Genomic DNA, 27,088 nt, shown 5'->3' with positions numbered 1-27,088 from the left:
ACTACAAGCCAGTGCTCCTTCTGCAGCATTACTGCACAAATTACTTAAAACCCCTGCTCGGACACGGTTTATAGCTTCATTATTAGCATATATGGAAGCGCCTGAGAATGAAGTAGTCCCACCAAAGAATTCTCTCTCTTCGTTTCCTTTTTTATCTTTTTAATCTTCATTCTCCACAGGAATGCCCGTCAGCAGCTGCTATCCAACACGGAGAGACCCAGGCCCCCCACGGAAACTTAACGCGGCACGGGCCCCTCCCTGGTACCGCCAGGGCCACCATACCTAGCTCTGCCGCCAGCGCGGGGCGCGGGCGGGCAATGCGGGCCCACGGCACCCGAGTCCGGCATACCGGGTGCCCGCCGGCACGGCCCGGCGCGGCCCGGCCCGATACAACACGGCACGGCACGACACGACAAGGCACAGCACAGCACGGCACGGCACGGCATGGCACGACAAGGCACGGCACGGCCTGGACCGACCAAGCCCAGCACGGGACCTCGCCGCGCGCCCCCGTCGGCGCCAGCCCCGCCCCGCCCGCGGGAGGCTCCTGCCACACGCTGATTGGTGGGGCTGGACAATCAGCGTGTGGCAGGGGCCTCCCGTGGGCGGGGCGGGGCTGGAGGCGTGCGCGCCCTCGGCCATGCGATTCGATTGGCTGTTTCGCCGCCAAACTGCCCAATCGGAGGGTGCCTTGCAAAGGAGCCCTGAGCCTATCGCAGAGGTGGTTCCTCTTCCGCTCCGGCAGTTTGAAACCGTCGGGGCCGGAGGCCGGCGCGGCCGGAGCCCGCAGGTGAGCGGGGAGGGCTGGGGCCGCGCCGTCCTTCCCACAGCACCCCTGCTCCTGCCCGGGGCCCGCACTGCCGCCCACAGCCCCACCCCGAGTTTCCTCTGGGTGCCAGTGGGCACTCTCTGCCCACTGGTTGGGCTGGTTGCCTTGAAAGCCCTTTATAAGAAAAGCAGAGGAGAATCTCCTGTTCATAATCTATCGTATTCGCGCCCGCCTGACCACCCCTGTGCCTCCCTGCTTTCTGTGGGACACTCAGGGGATTGTCGTTGTTTGTCCCCGGCTGCCATGGCAGCCGCGGTGTCGGCGCCGCTGGCATCGGGGGCAGCTGCGGAGCTGCTGTAGTGAGGAGTTAAAAACGTGAGCAGCGCTGCTTTGCCGGGGGTTACAGCTATAGGGAGCGGGTATGTCTTGCCCCTACTGGCAGGAGATGTAGTTCTGTCTCTGGCAGTGTCCCCCAAGGCTCAGTACTGGGTCCAGAACTGTTTAGCTTGTTCATCCATGGCATGGGTATAGGGGCAGATGCCTCCTCAACACTCAAATTCACTGAGAACACAAAGCTGGGAGGAATGGCCAACACCCTGGAGTGCCATGCAGGCCTTCAGAAGGACCTCGGCAGGTTGGAGAGATGGACAGAGAAGAACCATCTGAAAGTCAACAAGACAAATAAATGAAGGGTCCTGCACCTCAGGCACTTGGGGCTGACCTGCTGGGGAGCAGCTCTGTGGAGAAGGACCTGGGTGGACAAGAAGCTGTCCATGAGCCAGCAGTGTGTCCTGGTGGACAAGAAGCTGTCCATGAGCCACCAGTGTTTCCTTGTGACCAAGAATGCCAATGGTATCCTGGGGGGCATTAGGAAGAGCATTGCCAGCAGGTCATGGAAGGTGATCCTGCCCCTGTACTCAGCCCTGCTGAGGCAATACTTGGAACACTGTGTCCAGTTCTGGGCTCCTCAGGACACGAGAGACATGGAACTCCTGGAATGGGGGAGCAGAGGCTACAAAGGTGATGAGGGGACTGGAGCATTTTAAGAGGAAAGGCAGAGGGAGCTGAGCCTCAAGAAGAGACAACTGAGAGGAGACCTCATCAATGTCTATGATTATCTGAAGGGAGGGTGCCAAGGCAAGGGAGTCAGGCTCTTCCTAGTGGTGCCAGGCAGTGGGACAAGAGGTAATGGGCAGAAACTGATGCACAGGAAGTTCCACCTGAACATGATGGGGAGCTTCTTTATTGTGCAGGTGAGCGTGAACTGGAACAGATTGCTTAGAGAGGTTGTGGAATCTCCTTCATTGGAAATATTCAAAACCCACCTGCATGCAATCCTGTACTATGTGCTCTAGGATGACCTTGCTTAAGCAGGAGGTCAGGATGACCCACTGTGGTCTGTTCTGACCTTACCCATATTTATCTTTCCTTTGTGTTGAGTCCTCTGATCCAAATGAAACATTAATTATTTGGAAAACAGCAAAAGTAAACAAACACCCAAGCACAGCTTAATTAATTCAAAATTAAGGAGGAGAGCAACAATACTGAGTCAGACCAAGGTCTTTATAGTTGCATCCTGTTTCTTGAAAGTAGCAGTGTTACTGCTGCAGTTATATGCTTATGGTTTGGAAGAAACTGCTGCTGTTAGCAGGAATCTTTCTTTAATGAAGTCAGAAATATATTTTGGCAGGTGTTCGGATAAGTTTAGAAGAACGTGGTAAGCTTGAGGATGCTCTTCTCACTTGTCTTTCCCCATATAATGATTTGCAGCTTAGCAAATTAGCTTGTTGACCCAGAAGTGGTCTCTTAATATCCCTTGATTTCTCTTTTAGGAACTTATCCGGTATTTTGTGGTACTTAGTGCTTGTTCACTGAGATCAAAGCTGACAAGTTATTCTTAGTCTGACTTGGCTGAGCAGGGATCTTCTTCTGAAGCTAAGGCAAAAAAGGAAAACAAATGCCCAGTGGAAGCCAAGTCAGATTACATGGGAGAAATACAGAAATTCAGCTCTCCATGATAGACAAGAAATTTATGTGGCCGGAGCCCAGTTAGACTTGAAGCTAGCCAGTACTGTCAGGGACAGAAAAAGTAATTTTTAAAAATATGTCAGTAATAAAAGGCAGTCCAGAAATAACATGAGCCTGTTACATGATGAGGATGATCACCTCACAAATGGGGACATAGACACGGCAGAGATGAGTTCTTTGCTTCGGTCTGCAACATTGATGCAGTCATCAATCACAGCCAGCATAGGTTCATGGGAAGAAGATCCTGCCGGAAAAACTTAATTCCCTTTTATGACAAGGTGACCCACCTACTTGATCAAGAGAAACCAGTTGATGTGGTCTTTTTGAATTTCAGTAAAGCTTTTGGTACTGTCTCTCACAGTATCCTTCTGGAGAAAATGTCCAGCACACAGCTGGATAACACATAATGGGTGAGTAACTGGCTCATGAGGTGGGCACAGAGGCTTACAGTGAATAAGGTGACATCAGACTGGGGACCTGTCTCTAGAGGGTTCCACAGGGCTCCATCTTAGGCCTGGTGCTTTTCAACATACTCTTAATTGACTTGGATGCAGGTGTTGAAGTAAGTTTGTTGACAATACTAAATTAGGTAGGGCTGTTGATTTCCTCTAAGGCGGAAAATCCACCTGGGACAGGACAACCCTGGATGTAAGAACAAACTGGAAAACAGCCCCACTGAAGTGGTCTGGTGAATCCTGGTCAATGGCAAGTTGACCATGGTCAGCAGTGCCCTGGCAGCCAGGAGATCCAGCTGTGTCCTGGAAACATCCGGGACGGCATCGCCAGCCAGGCAAGGGAGAGGACTGTCCTGCTCTGCTCTGAGCTGTGGTGGCCTCACCTCAAGTGCTGGGGGCAGTTCTGGATGCCACAGTGTAAGTGAGACATGAACCTATTGGAGAGCATCCAAAGGTGGGCAGTGAAGATGGTGAAGGGCCTTGAGGGGAAGCTGTATGAGTGACTGAGGTCACTTTACATTGTCACTTGTGGTGAAGGAACCTTTTGAGTTTTGGAAGACCAGAGATTAGTTTCAGTGGTAAGTAGAGAGCTAGATCCACTTGATTGCATGTAAGGGGCATGATCTTAGAGAATTGAAAACAGAACTCGGGACAGTGGTCTTAAGTTATTGAACAAACTTTTCAGTAAAAACCTTTCTTTTCAACTTCCTTGGACTTGTCTGTATTCACATTGAACTCCATGTGCCGTCCTATTTCTCAGAAAAATCAGTAGTTTAGTTCTTTTGAAGTGTACTGAGAAGGGAAGGTATGACAATATTTCGAACTTCTGGCTGCAAATACACATGTAAATCCTATTAGTGCTAGATAGCTGGTTCTTTGTGGTCTTCACTAATGCACGCACATCTTTGAATAGATCCAGGATTTTTAGAGTAGTCAGGATCCACAGTTTGAGAAACCATGTAGGAAAGCGTATGAAGCTGTAGATGACGTTTTATGATTGCAGAAGAATTTTTTGGTATTGAAAGACTTTATCAGCTAAAAGAAGGTAAAGTGCTAGTATAGAGCTATTTCATTATGTAGAGAAGCTAAAACCAAGGATATATATAAGGAATAGTTCATGTGAGAGAGGAAAGGAGAAAATTATCAGACCAGGAGGCAATGAAAAAGGTGGAGCTGACGAAGGTAGTGTTTCTTCTGTCATCTACTCATAGATATACAGGAATAAAAAGTATAAAGTAAACCTTCATTAGACTCCATTTTTTGTACTTTAAAAATGTGGTCGGTATGTGAGGGCTCAGCAGGAAGTAGGAAGATGGTGATCATGTCTTTTGAACCTTGAGCTACAGGAATCTCAGCATTTGAAACTGTCTTTATATTGTTTTTTAGACATCCATCATCAGCACAGAAATGAGCTTGCCATTCTGAAAGGTGTAAAAATATCCATGGCAGAGAGACCTTTTGTGGTGCAAGAAGAATCAGTGTATGGAACAGCTCAAAGAGCAAAAGGATAATTTCTATCTGTATTCCTATATAGAGAACTATGTGGGGAGTGTGATACTTTGAGAAACATTGATGGTATTTAAGTAGGATATTCCTGCCAGTTTTATGACAGTACAACTAGCAATTTAAAATTTACATTTCTGTCAGAAAATGCATCTTTTTAAAAAACAAGAATATTATAATTGACAGTTGTAAAGATCTCTCTAAAAATAAATTTTCCTTGCAAGTTGTTTGCTACATTGTAAAGTCAGTTCCTCTGGTTATTTATGGTGGTATGCTTCTCTCCTGACAACTCCTTAGTCAATGTGTCTAATTGTCTTTCATGTGCATCAGGCACCTGTATCACACTGCCATTCATTCATTAACAAACTCAGCTTGCTTTATACTCAGTTTCCCCTCATTTTCTAATTCCTTTCATCTTTCTCTCCTCTGCCATATCCTTTAGAGTCCTTTTCATTTTATTGTGTCAGATCTTATCACAAGAGCTTCAGTTCTTCACTGAAGGACCTATACAAGGCTGTATTAGATTAGAAGATACATATACCTTTCACAAGGTCTTTAAGCTTCTCAATTCCTCAACATTGCCTGCTTCCCAAATATTCAAAGAATGCCTCACTGTCTTGCTAAGAAATTGCTAGAATGATTGATATTTATTGAACCTAAGGTATTACTTGTCCTTCCATATCTGTTCATGCTCCTGGGCCTGAAACTCAAAAAAGTGATGGGAGACTGATGTTGACCAGTAAGATTCGGGGTACTGAACAGGAGTGTTCAGGGCACTATCTTTTCTTGGGCTGTGGTTGAGGTAATATAGTGGGTGGACACAGTGTAGCTTGTATGTTCTTATGTTGCTCTGTAGGAATTTTTTACTGGAACAGCCTGATAAGCTAAAAGGCAATACAGTGTGAATAAAAATGAGAGATTGACAGGAGTATGTCTGTAACTGCAACAACTGACATTGTTGCTTTGGGGTCTTTCCTTGTTTTCTTATAAGTTAGTGAAAATATTTCCATTATTTTGAATATGGTTTGGATCAGACAGTTTCCAGCATTATATAATGAGACTGTTTAATCAGCTAAGTGCACAGAATGGGCATTGATCCAGCAGAACCAGTTGTTACAGCAGAATCTGTTTCTGGGGAAAATGTTGGTGAATATATGTTTACGTACTGAAACTGAAAAATGAAGTTCAGCTTCTACTGTTTTATAGACTTACTTTGTGCAGAATGTCATCTGATGAGGAGAAAAGCACAAGTCCAGTTTTCTCAAATGACTTTGTTCAGGACAGTTCTGTTTCTTCAGATCCTCAGGTAGGACAGAGGCAATATAATTTGATTTACTGTCATGGCGTTTTATTTGGTGAAGGGTAACTATGAGGAAATTAACTAAATGTGCATCTTTTTTATATTTTCATACACAGGAAAATAATAAAAATATTAGTGAAAAGAAAGTGGACTGCAAAAAATACTGATACTAAAATATGTTGTTAGATTCCATTTCTGTGCATTTCACAAGAAATTTATGTAAAAATTCTTACCTAAACTTAAGAGTTTGATCAGCTGCAAGTAAAATAAGTGGTTTACTTACCTTTTTTTCCTAGTGTCATTCTTTATTTGTGTTAAGTCTTATCAAGAAGACAGAATTTGACACAGTAGGATAGAAATCCATTGCTTGTGAGAGATGAAGAATAACTATATTTTAGGCTTTCCCCATGATTCAGTTTTGTAAAAACTGAATTTTTTTTTAATGGATTTATTTCCCTTGGAGTAGTATTATGGCCAAGTTAATCACAGAAAGGAAATTAGTGCTTTTTGTTTCGGTTTTTTTTTACTTTCTGCATATCAAATGCATTAGGACATTCTGTAGCTATAATACTGAATGTTTTCAGTACTGAATACTGAAAAGAGTTGCCTTTTCTGTGCTCGTCATGCTTTCAAGAGGATGCAATGATATGGATAAAGTTTTTGTACCTTTCTTTTGAAAGCAGCAGATTTTCATATTCTAATAATTGGTTCTTCTTATTTGCATAGTAGATTGTGTGGTTTTTTCCTTTGGTAGGATACAGTCCTAACCAGGACAGCTTTGGCAATAGCATGTTTTTCTAGTTGCCCTGTAGAAGTGCATCTCGACATTTGTCATGTGGTGAAATGCCACATGGGCATATACAGTGGCAGCACTGTTTAATTAAGGAGTTTTCTTCTTTTTTTTTTTTTTTTTATCGTTTGGATTGACTTGTACCTTTAAAACAACATTTTATGGGGCAATTCATTTCCGCAGTTCATGTACGTCTCTATTTGTACTTGTACCTCATGAATGATAGAGCAATAGTAATGCATGTGTGTTTTCAATGCTTTTTGTAGTCAGAGAACAAGATAAAAGCATTATGCTACAAATTTTGAAGGACCAGAATTTTCTGTTATGACCTGGTTGATTACCAAGGAGGCTCTAAGGCCATCTGGTAGAGAATGATAAACTTACACTAATGAGCAACTGTTTTGTGAATGAGAACATGTCTAGAGAAGAACAGTTCCATTTGGAAGTGATCTACGTCAATTGTTGGCCAAACTGCCTAACCATTTTGTGGCTGAGCAAAAGTTAAAGCATGTTATTACAGGGCATTGTGCAAATGCCTCTTAAACAGTAGTCGCATCAAATACTTTGCCTCGGGAGGGAAGCTCATTCCAGTGTTTGATTGCCCTCTCAGTAAAGAAATGCTTCCTAATGTCAAATCTGATCCTCCTCAACACAATTTTGAACAATTCCCACTCATTCCATCACTGGGTCCCAGAGAGACAAGATTGACATCTCTTCTCACTTCCCCTGCTCAGGAAGCTGTGCAGAGCAACAAGTCCCCTCAGGCACCTTTTCTCCAAGCTAGACAATCCCAAAGCTAACCCTGGTAGGAGTTTGTTACTGTTTAAAAAGAACAACATTTAGGTTGCAGCTGATCAGTAGGAATGTTGACTTTAGATAATTTTGGAAGGTCTGTTCTGTTTTGTTTGTTTGAGCCTTTTTGATAATGTGTTGCTTTTAAGTAGAGACCAGCTTATTATTTTCCTTACAAAGAGATCCACTGGCTCTTAGAGAATTTCCATTACTTTTAATTGTTATGCAAGACTTTATCCATTCTATCTCTTCTTGTCATACTGTCTAGCAACCTTGACTACAATCCTTTGCATTATCTGTAGATTTTTATTTTAAAAATATAAAAAAAAATTTTGTGCCATTTTTTCATTGCATCACTACATTTTCTTCTACAAAATCAAGGCATTAAATAGTCAAAACTCCACAGACCTTCAGATCATAGAATTATATTCATCGAGTTTTATACATTAACAGAATAGCTTGCAGTTGACAAAACAGCTTGAAAGTTCTGTTTAAAGCAGAACCATGATAATAAACCAAAGATATATTGTTAATTTTATTATGGTTTTATTTTAAATGTACTGATCAATATTGCATTCCAGTTGCAGCATACTTGTTTTGGAGTATTTAAGATTGAGGTAATACACTTAATCACTGAGTGTTTCCGTACATATTCCTACTGCTGTCTCCAGGATTTTTTTTTTGTGTGTCTAAGTTTCTGATTACAACTGGGATACTGTGCTTTCTTTAATATTTGCCTTTCAACTTCATTTCAACAGTGTTGTAATATTGTAATTTATAAACATTTATTTCCAGATTTGTCACTGGATGCTGTTTATTGACACTTTCTGTTGGCGCGTAAGCGTGCGTATTCCTGTACAGATTGGATTCTTTGAGTTTTAATAAAAGAATTAGAACCTGAAAGAAATCCCCTGATGTTACTTGATACCCATATTTTGAATGCTAGGCATGTCTATAGTAGGACATATTGTGTGATAATGAAAATACTGGGTGACTCAACATGAGACACCCACTTGCATCTGACATCTAATCTACTAGATCCTTTGAATTGACTAAGATAATCATGGAAGCAGCTGGATCAGCTCTGTCTGAGAACTAACTTGTTTGTTGGGAAGAATTAGTTTTAAGTTGCTATTTGCTTGCATGATCTCTCAAAAGAAGACCGAGGTGTGATCTAGCATCTGCAGAATCATTTAATTTTTATTAGTTAAGGCTAATATTGGCTTTGTTACTGAGCTGAAATTTTGCTGCAGGGAGTTTTTTTGCTGCAGGTTCCACATGGTTCCTGATTGAGTAACCGATCTAAAGTTATGTGTTTTCTTATTTTGATATCTTATAAAATTTAAACTGTATACATTTAGAAAGATATGGCTGTGGAAAAATTAATACCTTGTTGATTTGCAGCTTGCTATACCTTTTACATGGATTGTGACACACTTGTGTGTCCAAAAGATACGTCATGTATTTGTAATTCTATAGCTTTGTATACATTTATTTAGGCTTTTTCTTTGAGCGTGATAGATTAGAAGATGGAAATTAGACATTTAAATGGAAACTAGAATGCAGATTAAATGTACCAAACCTAGCTTCTTAAATTCTCTAATTAGTTGAAGTGCACAAAAATATACAAGTTACGCTGAGAGTTTTGAAGTATTATCCTTTTCAGTTGCTCGATTCAAAAACATATTGCATGTAATTGGTACCTTTCATTGATTGTTTTCACTCTAACTTCCCCCAGGTTTAAGAGGAAATTGATTTTTGAATTCACACTTGGTTTCTGAGGTTTGGCCTCATTAGGATACTGATGTGATATAACAGAACTAATGTGATAATACTAAGTGAAGTAAAAATAACTGCTAGTGACCTGGTTTAGTGTTTTCCAATGGGCATTGTTTTCCAAATCTTTAATTACTAGATTTTATTTGTTTCAGTAAGTAACTGGTACTGTTACTTAATTAATTACTAGATTCCATGTTTAAGCTATAATACAGATTGTTTATGGTTTCACATCACAATGAACACTAAATACCTTCATCCTGAAAATCTGTTTCATTAGGAGTTTCAAAAAAATGTTAATTGGCTTACTTTGGTGTGTAGCATAATGCCACATACCAGTTAGATAGGTTTGTAGCTTCTTAATAGGAAAGCTTCTTCTAAGTTATATGTACACATTCTGTATACCTGTATAATTTTAAAAATTAATAATATAAGGTGAGAATAATTTTATCCTCTCCAAACAAAATTCTGTATAATCAAATCACTTTTGATGATTGGCTTTACAACTTCCACCAAAAAAATTGCAATGTTACAGAGTGCGAAGTGTGACTGTGTTCAGTAACATCTTTGTCATGGCTATAAAAATGCATGTTCTTCTTTGAAGCACTAGTCATAGTGATTGGAAATAATAATGGCCGATTAATAACTTAGATGATCTGGGACTGGAGTTTTTTTACAGTTCTTGTTTTAGATGCCTGTTGTAGTATCCAATGCTGGAATCTTGCGGAGTCTTTCTGTGGGGCTATTGCAGTGCCTATAGTTGTAATCAGAAGGAATGTGAACATTAAACAAGAGAAAGTTAAATTATTATAATCACTGTAGAAAAACAGCTCACTTTTGCAGCTTTAGGGGAAATCCTCTTTGTTTACACCATAATAATAAAAAAGAAATCTCTCAAAATTATATAAAATAATATGCACTTCTTTTTACATATGCCTAATTTTTAAAAATGTAATTATAGTTTTGTAATTTTTTGTCACCACTTTGCAACAGGATGAATATGAAGAGCTGTTTCGTTATACTGTAGTGACTCCGAAGTTTGAGCAGTGTGTCTCAAAGTTGCCAGAACCTGCCTCAGAACAGAGACCATCTGAAAGAATTTCCAGGTTAACAGATTATGCGAGTCACCGTAATACTCCAGGTAGTATGCCCAAGGCTATGTGTTGAGCTTACAAGAACAATGATACAACTTTGATGATTTATATTTTTTAATAGCTTTAGTTTGAAAATTTTGTAGTACATTTGCATTTTGCACAACAAGAAATGTAGGAAGGCATATTCCCTGAAGGGTTCTCTCTCTGGCATCACTTTCATCATCAGATGACAGTGTTGATGTGCTGTTTCAGATGACAGTTCTTTGTGTTTTGTGGTGCTGATGTTTAAAGATGGTTGGTGTAATAACAGAAGAAGGGATACCCTTACTTACAGTATACTTCATTGACATTTGATGTGTCACAGCTGGTTTTGCTCAAGCTGGTACGGCTGTGATAGAGAAATGCATATAGAAACAATGATTCAGTGGAAGGGAGGATTACCTTAAAAGGGCTTTGTGTAATGACTAATCATGTCACTGCATGAATGTCATTCTTACTTTTTAAATTTGATCCTATTATTCTAATTTTAATTTATTGCATGGTATTTTATTTATCCATGTTACTAATGCATCACAAGACACTAAACTTAGTGTCTTGTGATGCATTAGTAACGGGGATATCTTTGATTGTGTTGTTTGCTTTGATCACTAGCATTTAGATTGAGAATTTTGCTTTGCTGTTAATTTTGCTTCAGAAAAAATAGTAAACAAATACACCTGCATTATTTCTTTTCTAGGAAGCTAAGCGTAATCAGAAAAAACTGACTTAAAACTAACTTTTATTCTTTATCATTCTATTTAATTATACAAATATTTAGCTATCTTTCTGTCTTCACTTTTAAAGCCATCCACAAAGGTTATATGTCTGCTGTTTAGAGGAACAAGTGACATATTTGTACCTTCCGACTTGGATGTTTGGTCAATACTATTTCTTTAAGTTTTTAGATTCTAAAGCAACTGCTAGACAATCTGTATGGAAGGACTAAGCTTGCAGGAGATAGTGAGTAGTAGATGATGGCAGCTGCATAATGACCTTTAGCCCTTCTGTCCGTCATATCTTGCCTACATGCTGCTCTTGGCTTGACCTCATGGCACACTCCTAGGATACACCCGGCCTTAGCATGAGCTGTGAGTTAGACAAAATCTGAGCAGGTGAACAGTTACAGCACAAGCAGAATGTCTGCAGTATGCAGATCGCAGTGCAGCTGTGACTCCTGTTGCCGGTCTCTATTATGAACTGTATGGCACAAGCTGTCCCCAGTTGCAGCAACAGTTTTTGTGGGTTAAAGCCAGCTCAAGTGTATTGCTTTGTTGAAAGTTCATTTTGCTGGTGGCTTTTTTTTATACTGTTTGCTGGCTCAAGCCATGCTTGCCTGGGTAGCACAGAAATGCGCTCAGTGTTCACAGTTAACTAAGGCCACTTACTCAATCAGTTGATCGTCTCAACTGGTGCAGCCTTTTGTGAGAAACAAAGGCCACTCAGAGCCCTTTCCTGTGTTGAGATAGCTTCAGCTTCCTTTAAAACAGCTGTGGTCACTCCCTATATTTTTCCCAGAGCTCCATGAGCAGAGTTCTTATCTCCTCTGGGTGTTCTTCTGTTGTTAATCAGTTACATTATAAGTCATAGATTGTCAGGATTCAAGTACACTTGCAAAACTCTTGATTTGTAGAGCAGTTAATGTCAGCTGCTGGAACTGTTTCTCAACCTGAGCTGATGTTCTTAAAACAGCAGGAAATTTCAAACCCAGCTATGTGGAACTATGATATGGAGCAAATTCTAATTTGGGTATTGTGCTCAGTGCTCTCTGCTTAGAGTTTTGTCTCCCAGTTTGAGTGGAATATTTTTTCGTAAGGGATTTTTTTTGTGACATGTAATACAGCTGTTCATAAGTGAGAATATCAGAATCAAAGCACTAAACTCTTGCACTTTTTTGGTATGACTATATACTCTATTCTCTATCATATTTGTCTGAAGAGAAAATTGTAGCCAGCCACCCAAAAGAGTCTCCTGTCTCTCTGTAACTCTTTCAGGTTATGCTCTTACTTTTTAATTTTTTTTCTGGGCTGTATTAGGTTTTCATGGCCAAACTTTAGTAGTTGGGGTGCCACAGGGGTGGCTTTTGTGAGAAGCTGCCAGAAGCTTCCTCCTTGTCCAACAGAGCCAGTCCCTGGAAGCTCCAAAGGATGGAAGAACAGCTGGTCAAGGCTGAGACGAATTGTAGTAATGCCTCTGTGATAAGAGATTTGAGAAGAAAAATAAGTTTTGCATAGTTGTAATTGTGACCACAGAAAACAGAGTTGAGAATATGTGAGAGAAACAGCTCTATTGACACCAAGGTCACTGGAGAAGCAGGGACAGGGGGTGCTCCAGGCACTGGAGCTGGGATGCCCCTGCAGTCCATGGAGGTCAGGGGATGCAGGGGTCCACCTGCAGCCCATGGAGTAGACAGAACCATGCTGGAGCGGGTGGATGTCTGAGAGGGAGCTGTGACCTCATGGGAAGCCCGCACTGGAGCAGGAACCTGCAGACCTGTGGAGAGAGGAGCCCATGCTGCAGCAGGTTTCCTGGTAGGACTTGTGACACCGTGGGAGACCCACGCTGGAGCAACCTGTCCTTGCAGGACTGCACCCCGTGGAAGAGTGACCCACACTGCAGCAGTTCAGAGATCTGTTGCCCATGGGCTGGACTCCTGTTGAAGTTCATGGAGAACTGTCTCCCATAGGAGGGGCCCCATATGTTGCAGCAGGGGAAAGATTCCTCCCTGTGAGCAGGAACAATGTGTGAGGAACTGTCCATAACCTCCATTCCCTGTCTCTGTGTGCCACTGGGGGAGGTAGAGCTGGGAAGGAGAGACAGGTGTGAGAAAGGTGTTTTCAAGTTCTTATTTTACTTCTCATCCTGCTCTTTTTTTTAGTGATAAATTCAATTCATATCTCTAATTAGAGCCTGCTTAACCCATGATGGTATTTCATGAGTGATCTCTCCTGCTCCCTATCTCAACCCATGAACCCTTCATTATATTTTCTTTCCCCTGTCCAGCTGCAGAGGTGAGTGAAAGAGCAGCTTTGGTGGCTGCAATTTGGCATCCAGCCAATGTCAAACCATTTCATGGGGCTAAACATGTAGCCTGTCAGGTCTTTGTTCCTTTTTATGGCCATGGAAGTGAGAGGACAAAATTCTTTCCCTTGGGTGCTTCTCTTGAAATATTTGAACAGTGTTATCTTTTTAATAAGCCTCGTGTTATCAAATTAGAATAATTATTTGCAAGCTCTTATTAATTGTCATGGAACAGGGGAAAGAAATAGTCTTATAATTAATGTTGATGAAAATTTTGCATTGTAGTTCTCATTAAAAGAGTTGTATTGCTCGTTACAAGGAAACACTCAGATATTTATTATATTTGCAAAAGGCAGCACCCTGCAAAATACAATTTGTCTGTTATTTTCAAAATGGAAGAAAAGTAATTAAAGACAGTAAAAAAGGTGCTTCTGAACTTCCCAGAGAAAACAAGAGACAAGAAGAATATTTACATAGACTCATCCAGCTTTTGTAGATTAAAATGCTATAAACAAGTTTCCTTTGCTTTGCTACTTTATCAAAATATGTGTTTGCTGTTCAAAATATCACTTTGTCTTCTCAGTGTGGGAGAGAGATGGGTCATACCTCCTAGAGACAGAGCTGGAAACAACCTAGTTGTAAAAGGGTTATTTCAACTTCTAGGAAAAGATCTGATCAAAATCTTGATCTCTGCTATATAATTACTACTATTGATTGATGATGATTATGTATTGTAAGTAGTGTTGGCCACAGCATTAATGCCCTCAGAATATCTTCTTTTTTTCATGATAGTCATTACATGACTTTGAATGAAGAGTGAGAAAACTGTTAAGTTCACGTTTAATACTATACCTCTAATGCTTAAATTCAAGCTTAATACTCTACCTCTAATGCTGATCAGGTGAGATTGTTTGCCAGGCTTTTTTTCTGAAGGACAGTTAATTTTTTTGTTAAACTCCATTCTTTTGGCACTGCTTGCTTGTTCCTACTAAAAATCAGGCTTTTTGACATTTGGCTCTAATGCTGCTACTGTGTTAAAATAACAAAATCATAAATTATTAGGTTAGTGTTCTATAACTGTAAAACAAACTGAATGAATGTTCTGAGCATGGAGTTAAAATCTGAAAGTTTGCTCTTCTGCAGAGCTTCTCAAGTTTACAGTGTATTTTCCCCTTCTCCATGTGATGGTATTGGGACCAACAGAGTTTCCAATGCCATGTGATGCCTTCTGAAATGAAGTTCTGGTTATGAAGTATTCTTTGGTCTGGATGCTACCATTATGGTGGTAGAACTCTGATTACTGTAATCTCTATTTGTTGCAGAAAATTTGAGTATACGTGGTATCTTCCCTAACAGCTTTCAGTCAAATAAGAGAAGTAATTGGAATAAACATGCTGTACTATTCAATTCAGTTCAATGTCCAAATGTTTTTAAACTTTGAAACATAAAACTTAATTTCCTGTTCTTATTATCAGTTTAGTTGATTAAATTTGAAAATTACTAAGACTGGGCCAGTAAATTATTTGTTGCAGAGATGTGCAGTGATGACTCATATCCAAAGAGTGGAAAAAATCCTTCTCTTCGAGCCTGCCAATCCTCAGTATATATCCATTAAACTTCCTAGAACATTTTAACAAATTGCTGTGCTCAGCTTGGGCCCTTAATAGTATCTAATGTGTGAGAACAGTGTCAGAGCTTATTTACTTAATAAAAGCAGAAAAAGTCAAATATTAGAACAACACAGAAAAGCTCAACAGTTGTAACAGACATCTGGATAAACAGCTAATTTCATTACCTCTGTCTAGAGATTTGTTGCAGTAAATCCGTGTGGAGATTATTTAATAAAGTGCATTTCTATACTTACCATATTCAAATGGTTCCAGTATACTTAGTGCACTGTAACTGAATGACATCATATGGCTTTATGGAAGGAGTAGAGGTGACAGAAGGAGAGCATTAGAAATGAGAATTAAATTAATGTATGTACAACTGTAGAAAATGATGGCAATGCTGGAAGGCCAAGATGAATTTCATAAGATGATGTTACAAACATGTAACAGATACACTTGGATTCAATTAAAATATTATACATCCTATAAATGAGAGAATGGTAAATGAGAGAAATGAAAGCTGTGTTACGATAATCTGTTCATAGGGAGAATTAAGGGGAGTGATGATCTAGTAATATTGTGATTTTCAGACTATGGCAGTTGTCAGTCTATCTTAATATCCTGTTTTGATTGGTTACATTTTTTTCTGTTGGGTTTTGGATTTTTTTTTTTTTTTTTTTTTTTTTTTTTTTTTTTGAAGGTATCTTACAAACTGAGCTGGGTAGGATATCTCCATAATCTAACCAAGGAGTAGAAGTTTAAAAATAAAACAAAGCTTCATGCATTTCATGTCACAACTGAAGAAAGGAGTGACATGCAGGAATGGGGAAAAGTGGTGAAGGACAGAACTGTGAATATTTGACAATGATAACAGTGCCAGACAATTTTATTGTCAGATGCCAGCCAGATTCTTCATCACAGAAATTAGATTTATTTCAAGTAATCTGGATCATCTGTCTGGCATGTCACGTTTTTTGGACATTTTTACAAGTAACAAGTATTAAAATTCTGCCACTACTTTCACAATACTTCTGTCATTTTCAAGAGAAACAATGACAAAAAGCTAAAGCCTGATTTTAATATACTCTGTGATGGGGAATCATCTCTTTATGGTCTTTTGCTTTTGCTATAGGGTAGGACATTAAGTCTGTTAGATGGCACTCCTTTAGCTCAAGCTGTTGTTAATTTTATGATCTGTGGTTGTGTATTACCTTGAGAGAAATATCAAAAAGCAGTTGTAACTGCTTCTGTATCATGGTTCCTTATTTCCCTTTTGATTTGGAGATGAGTGTAGTAGTTTTGTGGCAGAGCATGTTAGCCAGACAGCTCTTCTCATTTCCTTAGGAAAGGACACCTAACAGTAATAATAACTGTAAAAGAATATCAACCCTCAGGCTCTGCCTTAAATAAATTAGAAACACACTTTTCTAGTGTCCACTGAAGATACTGCTTTGTGACAGATAAGTTTATCTCTTCTAGATTTAATCAAAAAATAGTACCCATCAGACAATACTTTTTTTCAGAAGTGAAGACTAAAATATTGGAGGTTTTCTCTGTTTATGGAAAAAAAGAGTATTTTTTTGAAGTTGTTGTGTTTGTTGTTATTAGCAAGAATCTGCTAATACCTCTTCTAATTTTCTTTTATTCTGTTGTCAACTCAAATAATAAATTTTCTGTAAGGAATAACTAAATATAAAACAATATTTTGCTTCCCAAGTTTGCTTAAATACTAACTTTATTCTCAGCTCAAATGCATGCGAGCTACCTTTAGTGGTACCTAGTCACAGCTAGGTAAAAAATCCTCCTGAAAGTGAGGATTTATTGTATAAGACATTTATATAAATTAATGGTAGATATGTCCTTTCTCAAATTGCTTGATGGCTAATTAGGTGAACAAATTTAAGGCTTTAAGAAAAATGGATGCAGGGACATATAACATTGAAATATATCCACATGCTACCTTGTGAATTTGTAAAGAAACAGCACAGACCTCAGGTGTTTACAGGCTCATTGAGAAAAAAGGCAGAAGTTAGTAGATTGTTGACCTGAGATGTTAATTGTCAAGAAGACTTTACTTAGAGATGTTATTTCTGGCTACATTTTTGATGCTTGCTGTGATCATTCTCTTTCAAATTAACTTTTATTAAGATACTGTATTTTAAGGGAGCACTACTTTTGAATTTACTAATGTTACTATAGGATTGTCCGTTTAAATATATGTGTCCAGGAAACATGTGTTAGAATTAGATTGGTTTTTCTTATGTGGGGAAAGGACATTTCTGGTGTCATAAATATTTTATTTCCTTTTTACCATTGTCTGTCTTCTGCCTTCCATCCAAAATGTGGACCAGTCAGTCTTTCCAGAGTGTCAGTTCAAATTCTCTTGTTTCATTTTCAGTCTCAACATCAGTGAAGCAGGCTGGTATGGAACAACCTGCTCTTCCAGAAGCAACTTCTTCCACACATGGTCCAGGAGAAGTCAGCAAAACCACTGTGACTGAATTAACTTCACTAGATGGAAAAGCCACTCAAATAGAAAATATAGTTGATCTCTGGAGTGGAAGTCTTAAGGTATTTATATTGTATGGAATCCTTAAAAATCATTTACAGATATCATTGTATTGTAGAGTTAGTGCAGGAGAAGTTTCAGTGTGATTGCTGGGAGAGTGGTATCTTTTGTTGTTGTTGCATATTGTACATAAGTATATGTAGCACAAAATATCTTTTTTCAAAATCTTTGGAATAACTGTCTCCATTAGGGATGTTCAGATATCATGATTCAGTAGCTCATTTTGTCTGGTAATACAGCTGTACACAGCCTGTGTAATGAAGGTATCACTGCAAATATTTGTGTCTCCTTAATTGCTAAGTATTTTAAGATTAAAATTACAGAGAGGAGGGAATAGTTTAAACTCATTGCATTACTGTCACCCTTTTATCTTTTCAGACAAATATTCTGACTGAACTGAAGAATTGGGAACTTAATTTGATTCAACAACACAAGCTTCAAATGAGACAAGAGAAAGAGAAACAAGCCACACAAGTGAAACAACTGCAGAATGAGATTGAAAACCTGAAAGAGTTACTTCATACTTATGAAATCTCTATTAGCAGGAAAGATGAGGTAGTAACTCAATTTCGTATTTTAACAGTTTCTCTGTTTAAAAATATCTACACTAAATTTTTTGGTCCATCTCTTTGAACAACTTTTTTTTTAAGCAAGTAACATAGAGAAGTAAATAACATATTCAGACTGTATAGTAGAAAAATAATCATGGTTGCTGATAGAGTTGTCTATACAAACAATGAAAACATCTCATATGTGCTATACTTTGCAGTGTTTGCTTCTTAAATCTAGAGTCTACTCTCGTCTCTCATGTATTTCATGAAGATCACACAGGCGTAAGTGAGTTTATTAGCTCTTATATTTCAAAAGCCTCTACATTTTCAGTTATTCAATTGGTTTTCCTCCGTTTTAAATGTTGAGGAGCCTCTATTTTGAGATTGTTAGGAATTTGACATTTGTACATATTCTTAAGATTGGACATTTGAAGTCTGTGGTTTACACTTTCCTGCTGGCAACAGTGCAAACAACTTGAAAATTAACTAGAACTCTGAAAGTGGATATAAAATCTTGGCAGTTTTGCAATAACTCAGTAAGAAGACTGCTACCCTGAACATATAACCTAGTACTTGAGAACACTTAATGGAGTTTGGGTTTCTAATTCCTACTTAACATTTTCAAAAAACATACATTACAGGAGTTAAAATGTGAATGAAGATAGTGTTCTGTGTTTGTTTGGAAAACAGACTAATCTCACAGACCAAGCAAATATAAATATTATAAGAATAACTATTAGTCTTGTACCATGTAACGAGTACCTTGTGCATGGTTATTTCAGCCTATACCTTTCAAACATCTAATTCTATTGGATATCATTGTATGTCAGTCATATTTAATGTGCCATAATTCTCAGTGATACTTTGAAAGCTCTGTTTCATTTTCTGCTGCCAAAGAAATTGTTTCTTCAGCCAATTTTATAGTTCCACTTCTCAGAAAAGAAACTCAAACATTTCAATAGAAAATTACTATTGTTACCACCTGAATGGAGGGTGGCGGTGCTTCCATGCTTCTGCATATCATTCCATAATTATGAAATCTGCTGTATCCTGATGTGGACATAAACCAAGGTCCAACAGCCTCACAAATATTACAAGTATTAGATTATTATTTCACATTGTAAATTTTAAATGCTTTTTATTTAAAAAATATGCTGATTAACAAAAATAGACTTAGGTTAAGACTTCTAATATGTAGCAGTATGTATGCAGCATTGAAAATTGGTTTTTATGACACTTTTTCAACAAAAGTAATTACTATATCAATTTAATTTGTTTTCTATTTTAATTTTAGTTATCATTCATTTAATTGGTGTATGTTCAATAATTATTACTTGTAACAAATGCGATATAATGTTAACATATGCTAGTATGTATTGTCATAAAATGTTGTTCTCAAAAATGCTTATGCAGTAGTTAAAATAACTTTGCATTATTCCCCAAAGTCCCGAGATAGTGTTGACCATTGGAGTTGGTCATATATGGCTGATGGCAGAATCTAGCTCAAGAAGTCAGGCAGAAGTAGGGAGTAATACTTAGATTTGGTCTACCAAATTTGCATCATACCTGGCTTAGTTTTTAGTTGGGGAACCTCAGCTGTTCATGTGTACTCATTAAATTTAGAGATTGATGGGTTGCAGTCTCTGTCCAGTACATCTTGCTGCTCAAATGTTTTAATTGCTATAAGCTTATTTAGTATCTTTCATGAGAACTTCTAAAGAGAGTAACAATTTCTAATAAGGTTTTTCTGGTTTATAGCAGCGACTTTGCTTGTTTATTCTGTTCAGACAAATGAAACAAACTTGTAATATAAATGTTTCTGATTTATTAAAATTCTCTTTAAAATAAGAGGTTCTTCTGATGTTATACCACGGTAACATTTAATGATGAGAAAGTAGCTCAGAAACCACCAAATGTAGGAGGAAATAACAATTCAGTTTAACTTTTCCTAAAACTACACAATGGAAGTGCCTCAATCTGAGTGTCAAAACCACAGGAGTTTTACTTCTCATTTGAACACTGTTCATTGTTTCTTACTTGATTAGAGTAAGGGGAAGTTTCAGTAGAAAGCATCTGTTAAAAGCAAGTGCTTTAAGTGAAAAATAACTGAGACGTAAAGTACATTCTCTTTGATCTTACAGTGATCACAGATATTGAAGTAGTGTTAATGAATATTTTTGCAGGTAATTACAAACTTGACCCAAGCATTAGAAAAGCAAAAGGAGAGAGTAATGTTGATGAGAAAGTTTACACTGTGGCGGATTCAGCATGTTAAAGCCAAGCAAGAGGTATGTGCACAAAATCAAAATGCAGTGAAAATTAAACCTCTGAACTCAAAAGAGTCAGAGCTGCTGCAGTTCCTGTTACAGTTTGAAAAAATCATGGTGTTTCTATTTTGATGTGTTTGACAATGTCAAATAACAGAAAATATCAGTTCTAAAAGGAATGTTGCCGTCAGAATACTCTCTGGAATGGGAAAAAAATCTGTTGTCTGCTGACTATTTTGAAATAGAATAGAATAGTAGAGTTGTTTTAAAGTAGTTTTTAAACAATCCTGAAGTCTAAATTTATTCAAAATGTAAGTTTTACGATAACTACCTGCAATCTTTGTGACTGCAGGTTTTATATGATTCCTGCAGTGAATCTAAATGTGCCACATACCCAACAAATGGCTTCATATGTCTCTTTACACTGTGTATGTGAGGTTGTTGTTTGGGTGTCATTAAACTAAGAGTAAGACCACTATTGTGTGTAGGAGCTCACAAATACAGGTTCTCATGGTGAGGACAGTAAGGTGCCATGGCTCATGTGCCGAGGCAACACTGGGCTGCTGACAGTGTTTGTGTAACACTTCTCTGCAGGACCTGTAACTCATTTTAGGGGTTCCTACTATGGTCTCTGTAATGAACTGTAAAACAATCATCCACAGTAGAATATTGAACTTTTTATCAACCCAGAACTTTTGTATGATGTGGTTGTATTTACTTCCTAAGGAACATGCAATTAGAATGGCAGATAAACATTTCCAGACAGCTTTGATGAAGAAAGTGTGGGCCGCATGGCGCTCTGTTAGTGAAGAAAGATGGAAAGACAAAGTAGCAAGAGCCTGTCAGTTAAGGGCAGAAGATGTGTGTGTTCAGCTCACCAATGATTACGAAGCAAAAATTGCAGAGGTAAGATCAATTTTTTTACCTTCTTTTGCTCCTTGACTCCCAAGCCCTGTTCCTCCAAAGTATGTCTTTCTCAGCAAACCTAACAAACACGAGTATTTTCCAGTAGAAGAGTTCCCAAGTATGCAAGAAGATCTGAATGGATCTGAGATCTCTGTAATGTTTTTAGATGTGCCTTTTTTCCCCTGCATCTGATATAAAATGTTGCCAATCTGCATGCACAGATGAAATAAATTGTACTTTCCTGAAATAAGGCAAATCTCTGTTTGCCTATCAATGGGAATGCTGTTTGTTTTCTGAAAGCATTCTGTTAGCATGGGCTATGCATTTTGAGGTCTTAATGAAGCAGACAATGCAAATAGAGAATCATTATTACTTTGAATGATCATGATGAGTACAGGTTTTTTTTCTGTAATAGCTATTCTGTTAAGGGCTGAAATTAAGTTTGATTTTTCTTTAGCTTGCTGATTAAGCTTGTTAAAGAATTTTCAGAGCTTAAGGTGAAATTGTCAACCTGTGCATTGGTGCACACTAAGTAATCAGTTTTAAAATATCACTTTCAAGAGGTTTGTATTTCAGCAAGAAATTAAACCTAGAATTTTAAGAACAGCCTTACCAAGTGTGTCTTAACAGCACAAAAACCATAAGTAGCACCTTGCTCTGATATTTTCTCAGCATTTTTAGTTTTTTACAGTATCTAGAGAAGAAAGACTAGTGATGAAAATTTACCCTTAAATAATCATCAGAGAAGACTTGCTCTTCTGTTGAATGAACCCATATTTTTGCAGAGATCTGAGTTGTGCCAGATGCCAACTTCTAAAAGACAAAAGCTTGCGAGATATATTTCTGCTTAGGTAGAGTCTGAGAGTCCTTTTGAATAGTTTTCTCCTTGATATGCTATATTATTAACATTGTGCTGTACTACAAAGAAACTACAATGAGCTGTTCATCTCTGGTGAAACAGAGATTTTCAAGTGAAAACCTCTGTCTTTGTAAATACAGTAAATTATTTTTAAAGTTAATTGTTGAATATGTTTGTAGGTTGCATTCAGAAGTAAGAGAGACCTGTTTTCTCATTCTGTTTCATAGTTAACTGCTGCTTTGGAACTGACAAGATCTGAGGTTCTGCGACTGCATACTGAAAGAGATCAGTATGAAGACACCATGAAGAAAGCCTTTATGCGTGGTGTATGTGCTTTGAATCTGGAAGCAATGACCATGTTTCAAAGCAAGGACAGTAGGCCAGATTCTGGTTAGTATGACTAGCAGGTTTAATCTGGTAGCATGTGTGCATTTTTGTTGGATTTGTTTGGGATTTTTTGTTGGTTTTAATGGAGTTCCTTTTCTCTTTTTTTTGTTTTTAATTCGAGAATTTTTGGCAATACAGACTTTATTAAACTTTTATTGCTTTAAAATGTCTTGTTGAATATGTTGAGAAGTACTCTGATGCTGGAATTCATACAGCTGTAGCTGAAAGGAGGAACATGTTCTCTTCATCCCACATTGCTGGGAGAACGGTAAACTGCAGCTGAAGGCAGGAAAGGAAGTCAAAGGTGGCAAACTTCTTAAAACACCAAGTTATGGAGCAGTGAAGACAAAATCCTGAAAATTCCTTTGTACTCTGGAATCTCAGTGTGCCATGAATCAGCTTTTCCCAGACAGCTCTCCCTTCTTTCTTAATCCTGCTTTTGAATGTGAAAAGGGCAAGCAAATCTCTCAGTTTCTGTATTTAGTTGTAATTCCATGCCAGAACAGGAAACAACAGTCTATTTTTATCAGCAGCATACCTGTAAAACCTGTGCAGCTACACAGGGAAGTGCTGCGCATGCTTACAGATACAATGAAATCACTCTCTCAGACTGAGACAATCAGTAGCAGTGGGAACATAATCGTGCTGGTGCAGCAACCTAGGTTGAAAAGAAAATAGCTGTGCCAGCAGGAGTGCCACAGCTATACGTGTGGCTTCACAACTATCTGTACTGGCAGTGGTTAATAGCCTTAGACAAGTAACTTCAGTTGCTAAATTTAACAGTCTTATACAGAAGTTTCTGAGCTGCTTTAGAGAAATTCTTCACCAAAAAAAGGGAAAGATAGAAAGAGAGAGATAGAAAGATAAAAACCTGAAGAAAATGTAAGAGAATACTTACCCGAGCAGCTGTATAAGCCTGTTAAACATAAGTGGTATTTGTGCAGTTGCTTAGGAAATTAATATATTAGCAAAGTGTAGCTGTGTGCTAGTAAAAATTTAGGATCAGTATTTGTAGAAGGTTAAGAATGAATAATTTCTTGAAGATACTGGGTTTGGGAATAAAGTTGGAGGGCATTTTCCAAGTACTTTATTTTTCATTGTGTTATTAAGAATTATTCTATCTTGAAGCATTATCTTTTATTTGTTTGTCTGTTGTTTTCAAAATCATGCAACAGACACCAGATCTCCCTGATAATGAAGGTTAAATGACTGGTGTGAAAGCATTGTTTCTGTAGGGCTATAAAAATGAGAGTAAGTAGTAAGGAAATAAAGAAAACTGAGCTTTATAATAGTTGTGACCAACCCTTTATTTTCATGGACCGAAGATTTTGCTTGATTTTTTCTAAGAAGCTGGAACTGATACTCTACAGCAGCGCAACACCTATAGATTTTGTTTTGCTGGATGTTAGGGTAACTCATTTCTTTGTGTGTCCACTATTATGCTTTTTAATCAGGCTTCATAACATTTCAGACTCTGTTGTCCTTCGTCCCGAGCAGGTCATCAGCTTCCACCACCTCTGGTACCACCTTCTCCCCTACCCCAGGCATACTATGTTTTGCTTACAGCCAGATGGTGGTTTTAATGACATAATTGTTTAATATGGTTGAACATCTGTTGATCTGCATTCTTAATCAGGTAGAACAGTGATCAGAACACTGGAGGACTGCAAACATCAGAGAAGATTATTGTGATTTGTTTCTAGTCTTTTGATCTGTGGACATCTAAACTTCCATGTGCCAGAATCAGTTAGCAATTATAAATTTATATGAACACTACAGTGCCACCTACCGTCACTGGACATAAAATGCAGAATTTCACCCCTTTACAAGTTTATTATTTGGTTATTTTAGTATACATTTAATATACACAAAATTTACGGGTAAAATACATGTCATATATCATTAGAGTATTTATAAATAGTGTGCATGTATCACAAGCTTGATGGCTTCATAATATTTAGTGTCAGTGTTGATGGTGTCAAAGTTACCTGCCTAATTTGCTGACTTCTTTTCAGTTAGTAGTATATTAAGATTTTTTTTTAATTTAAAAAAATATGTTCCTCTTCATGTATTTAAAGGAACACTGATGCCACAGGAATTCATAACTTTTTGCTTATAGAAGTCCTAATATTGTTTTCCTTCAGTAAAATAGAGCAGATCTTACTGATCTATAACTGTGCATTGGTCCTGTCTGTGCTTAATCTTAATGTGTGTGTACACACATAGATATGTACAAAATGTACGTTTTAGTATCCTTTTACTCTTGACATCTACAAGTATTGCACAGATTTGAAGCACCTTCCTTTTATTTTTCCTACGCATTTCAGCTAATTAAAAAAACCAAACACAACTACCACATGGTGTCACTCTAGTTCCTGGAGTGAGCAAATGACCTTTGTGTTTTACTATCTAAACTGGATTTTTTTTATTAGGATAAGAGCACCTCTTGCACACTGATTTTAGTTTTGGCGAGCAGTAGGAAGAACCTCAGTTTTTTGCACTACAAGTAGGTGACATGTGCCACAGGGATGTTGAGACACAGAGAAACAAGCCCCTTGAAAAACACTTATAAGCATCTCAAAAGAGGATAAAATACAGGAATGTTTGTTTATATCTGTCTACCTACCTACCTACCTCTATAAAGAACAGCCTGCTCTTTTTTATTAGGTTATACAGAAATTCCAAAGAAATATTAAAATTTTTGTTATAACTTATCTTCCCCCATATCCCCACCCCTTAAGGTTAGCTAGATTATGTGCTTATCCCATTACTTTGTGTTTCTAATAACAGATATAGGAAGCAGGAGAAATGATCATGCTACCACTGGTGCAGGAAGGCCACCTCCTTCACAATATAATCAACCTTCACCACCACCACCACCACCACCAGCTGTTCAGACAGAAAACATGGTAAGCGTGTAGCTAGAACAGAATTGTACTTCCTAGTGACAAAAGAGAAATTCCTTGATTGGGGCTTTTTTGAAGAGAGTCCAGATCTAAAAGGAAACCTGCAAGTGTGTTCAGACTGCACTGTGAATGAGGCACAGCTGCTGTGGCTTGCTGTACTTTCAGCTTTTTAAGCTCCTTTTTATTTAGTGAAAATGCATTAAACTAATGAAGACAAGGTCACTACAATAAGCATTCTCTCTGGGAAAAAAGCTGTTAAGAGGGTTTTTTTTATAAACCTGAATTTAGTATACTCTTGAAAGATGAAAAGCTGGCTTGACTTCAGACTTCTTTTTTAGGGGGGTAACACATACAGACATTGAGGGAACTCAGCTTATTTCCTGTCATACCAGCTTAGCCAGATCATCATCTAGTAGCATGGTTGTTTTGGACCTTCCCTGGAGCATCCTGAAAACTTTGTCACTGTAAAACGCTATCATGCTAGAGAGTAGGTAGGTTAGAACAGAGATGATGTGCATGCCTCTCTCCTGACTTTTCATTCTAATAGTGACAAATGTTATTCACACCATTTCTACAGTTTTTAGACAAATAATTTTATATTTGACAATAAAGAGTAACACTAGAGAACACTAGAGGTAAAATATCTGCAAAGACATTACAATTAAAAGGGTAGTTGGGATAGTCGAAAAACTGCCTATCTAAGGAGTAAAATTGTATTTTCTAGAACGTAGTACTCATTCTGTATAAACTCTGGTTTCATTTCAGTTTTGTTGCCACCTAGCTCATGCAAGCACTCCTGAGACCAGGCTAGACTCTGATTCTCCAGTTATCGTCACTAGCACGACATCAGGATCTGGTGTGACATCAACGCAAAAACTGGTAACATGCTAGCTTTTTTTCTTCTTTTAGGACATAATCATAACAAATATTAGTTTGGGTATTGTTATTTGTGCATTTCTCATAGCAACACAGGTATGTAGTTGAGGACACTGCCATAGAGTTTACATAGCAGTATGAAGACACTAGCTTGGAAATGCTCATTTATGTTACATAAACTCATTTATGCTAGGAGCAGTTTTAAATTCTTTTTGTAGGTAGGTCAGTGTGGCAAAGTGAAGAATATAAGAGTGCACTCAGTTATAGTGCAACAGGAACAATTAGTGTTTGACTTGATAACCTTTTGTGATGGAAAGTGCTTTGTCTCATTATCTTGCTCTTTGAAATTTCTCCCTCATTCCCTTTTCTGTGCTTCATGCTAAACTGCCCTCCTTTCTTTTCCACGTTTGACACAGTTTGCTATCAGCTGTCAGAGAAAGATGCATTTTTGTATGCATGGGAGCTTTTTTATTATCTGCTGTCATTGCTAGAAAGGATTTCCACAATGATGGAAGTACCTTCAGCTGTCACTCAAGCATGCAGTCAGCAAGCAAAGCTAAACTATCCATGCTTCTTGATTTTTGTCAAATTAG

General features: G+C 38.2%; 1 protein-coding gene across 2 annotated transcripts in view; it reads left to right on the top strand.

The window, feature by feature from the left end:
* The first annotated feature begins 701 nt into the window (after nt 1–701).
* The window catches only part of POC5 (POC5 centriolar protein), a 28,639-nt gene continuing 2,252 nt past the window's right edge, over nt 702–27,088 (top strand). Inside the window, exons 1-11 of one of the 2 annotated variants that reach the window (XM_059874128.1) lie at nt 702–790; nt 5,962–6,061; nt 8,433–8,480; nt 10,407–10,554; nt 17,573–17,745; nt 18,122–18,298; nt 20,478–20,582; nt 21,288–21,467; nt 22,554–22,716; nt 25,504–25,622; nt 26,385–26,498. In XM_059874128.1, coding sequence (XP_059730111.1) covers nt 5,978–6,061; nt 8,433–8,480; nt 10,407–10,554; nt 17,573–17,745; nt 18,122–18,298; nt 20,478–20,582; nt 21,288–21,467; nt 22,554–22,716; nt 25,504–25,622; nt 26,385–26,498 — 1,311 coding nt within the window. In that variant the 5' untranslated portion in view covers nt 702–790; nt 5,962–5,977. The remainder of the gene's footprint in view (nt 791–5,961; nt 6,062–8,432; nt 8,481–10,406; nt 10,555–17,572; nt 17,746–18,121; nt 18,299–20,477; nt 20,583–21,287; nt 21,468–22,553; nt 22,717–25,503; nt 25,623–26,384; nt 26,499–27,088) is intronic. The other variant, XM_059874129.1, reaches the window with a different exon arrangement.

The sequence above is a fragment of the Haemorhous mexicanus genome, chromosome Z (assembly GCF_027477595.1).
Source record: "Haemorhous mexicanus isolate bHaeMex1 chromosome Z, bHaeMex1.pri, whole genome shotgun sequence".
In the NCBI taxonomy this organism is placed as follows: domain Eukaryota; kingdom Metazoa; phylum Chordata; class Aves; order Passeriformes; family Fringillidae; genus Haemorhous; species Haemorhous mexicanus.
This window is presented reverse-complemented; position numbering and strand designations above follow the sequence as displayed.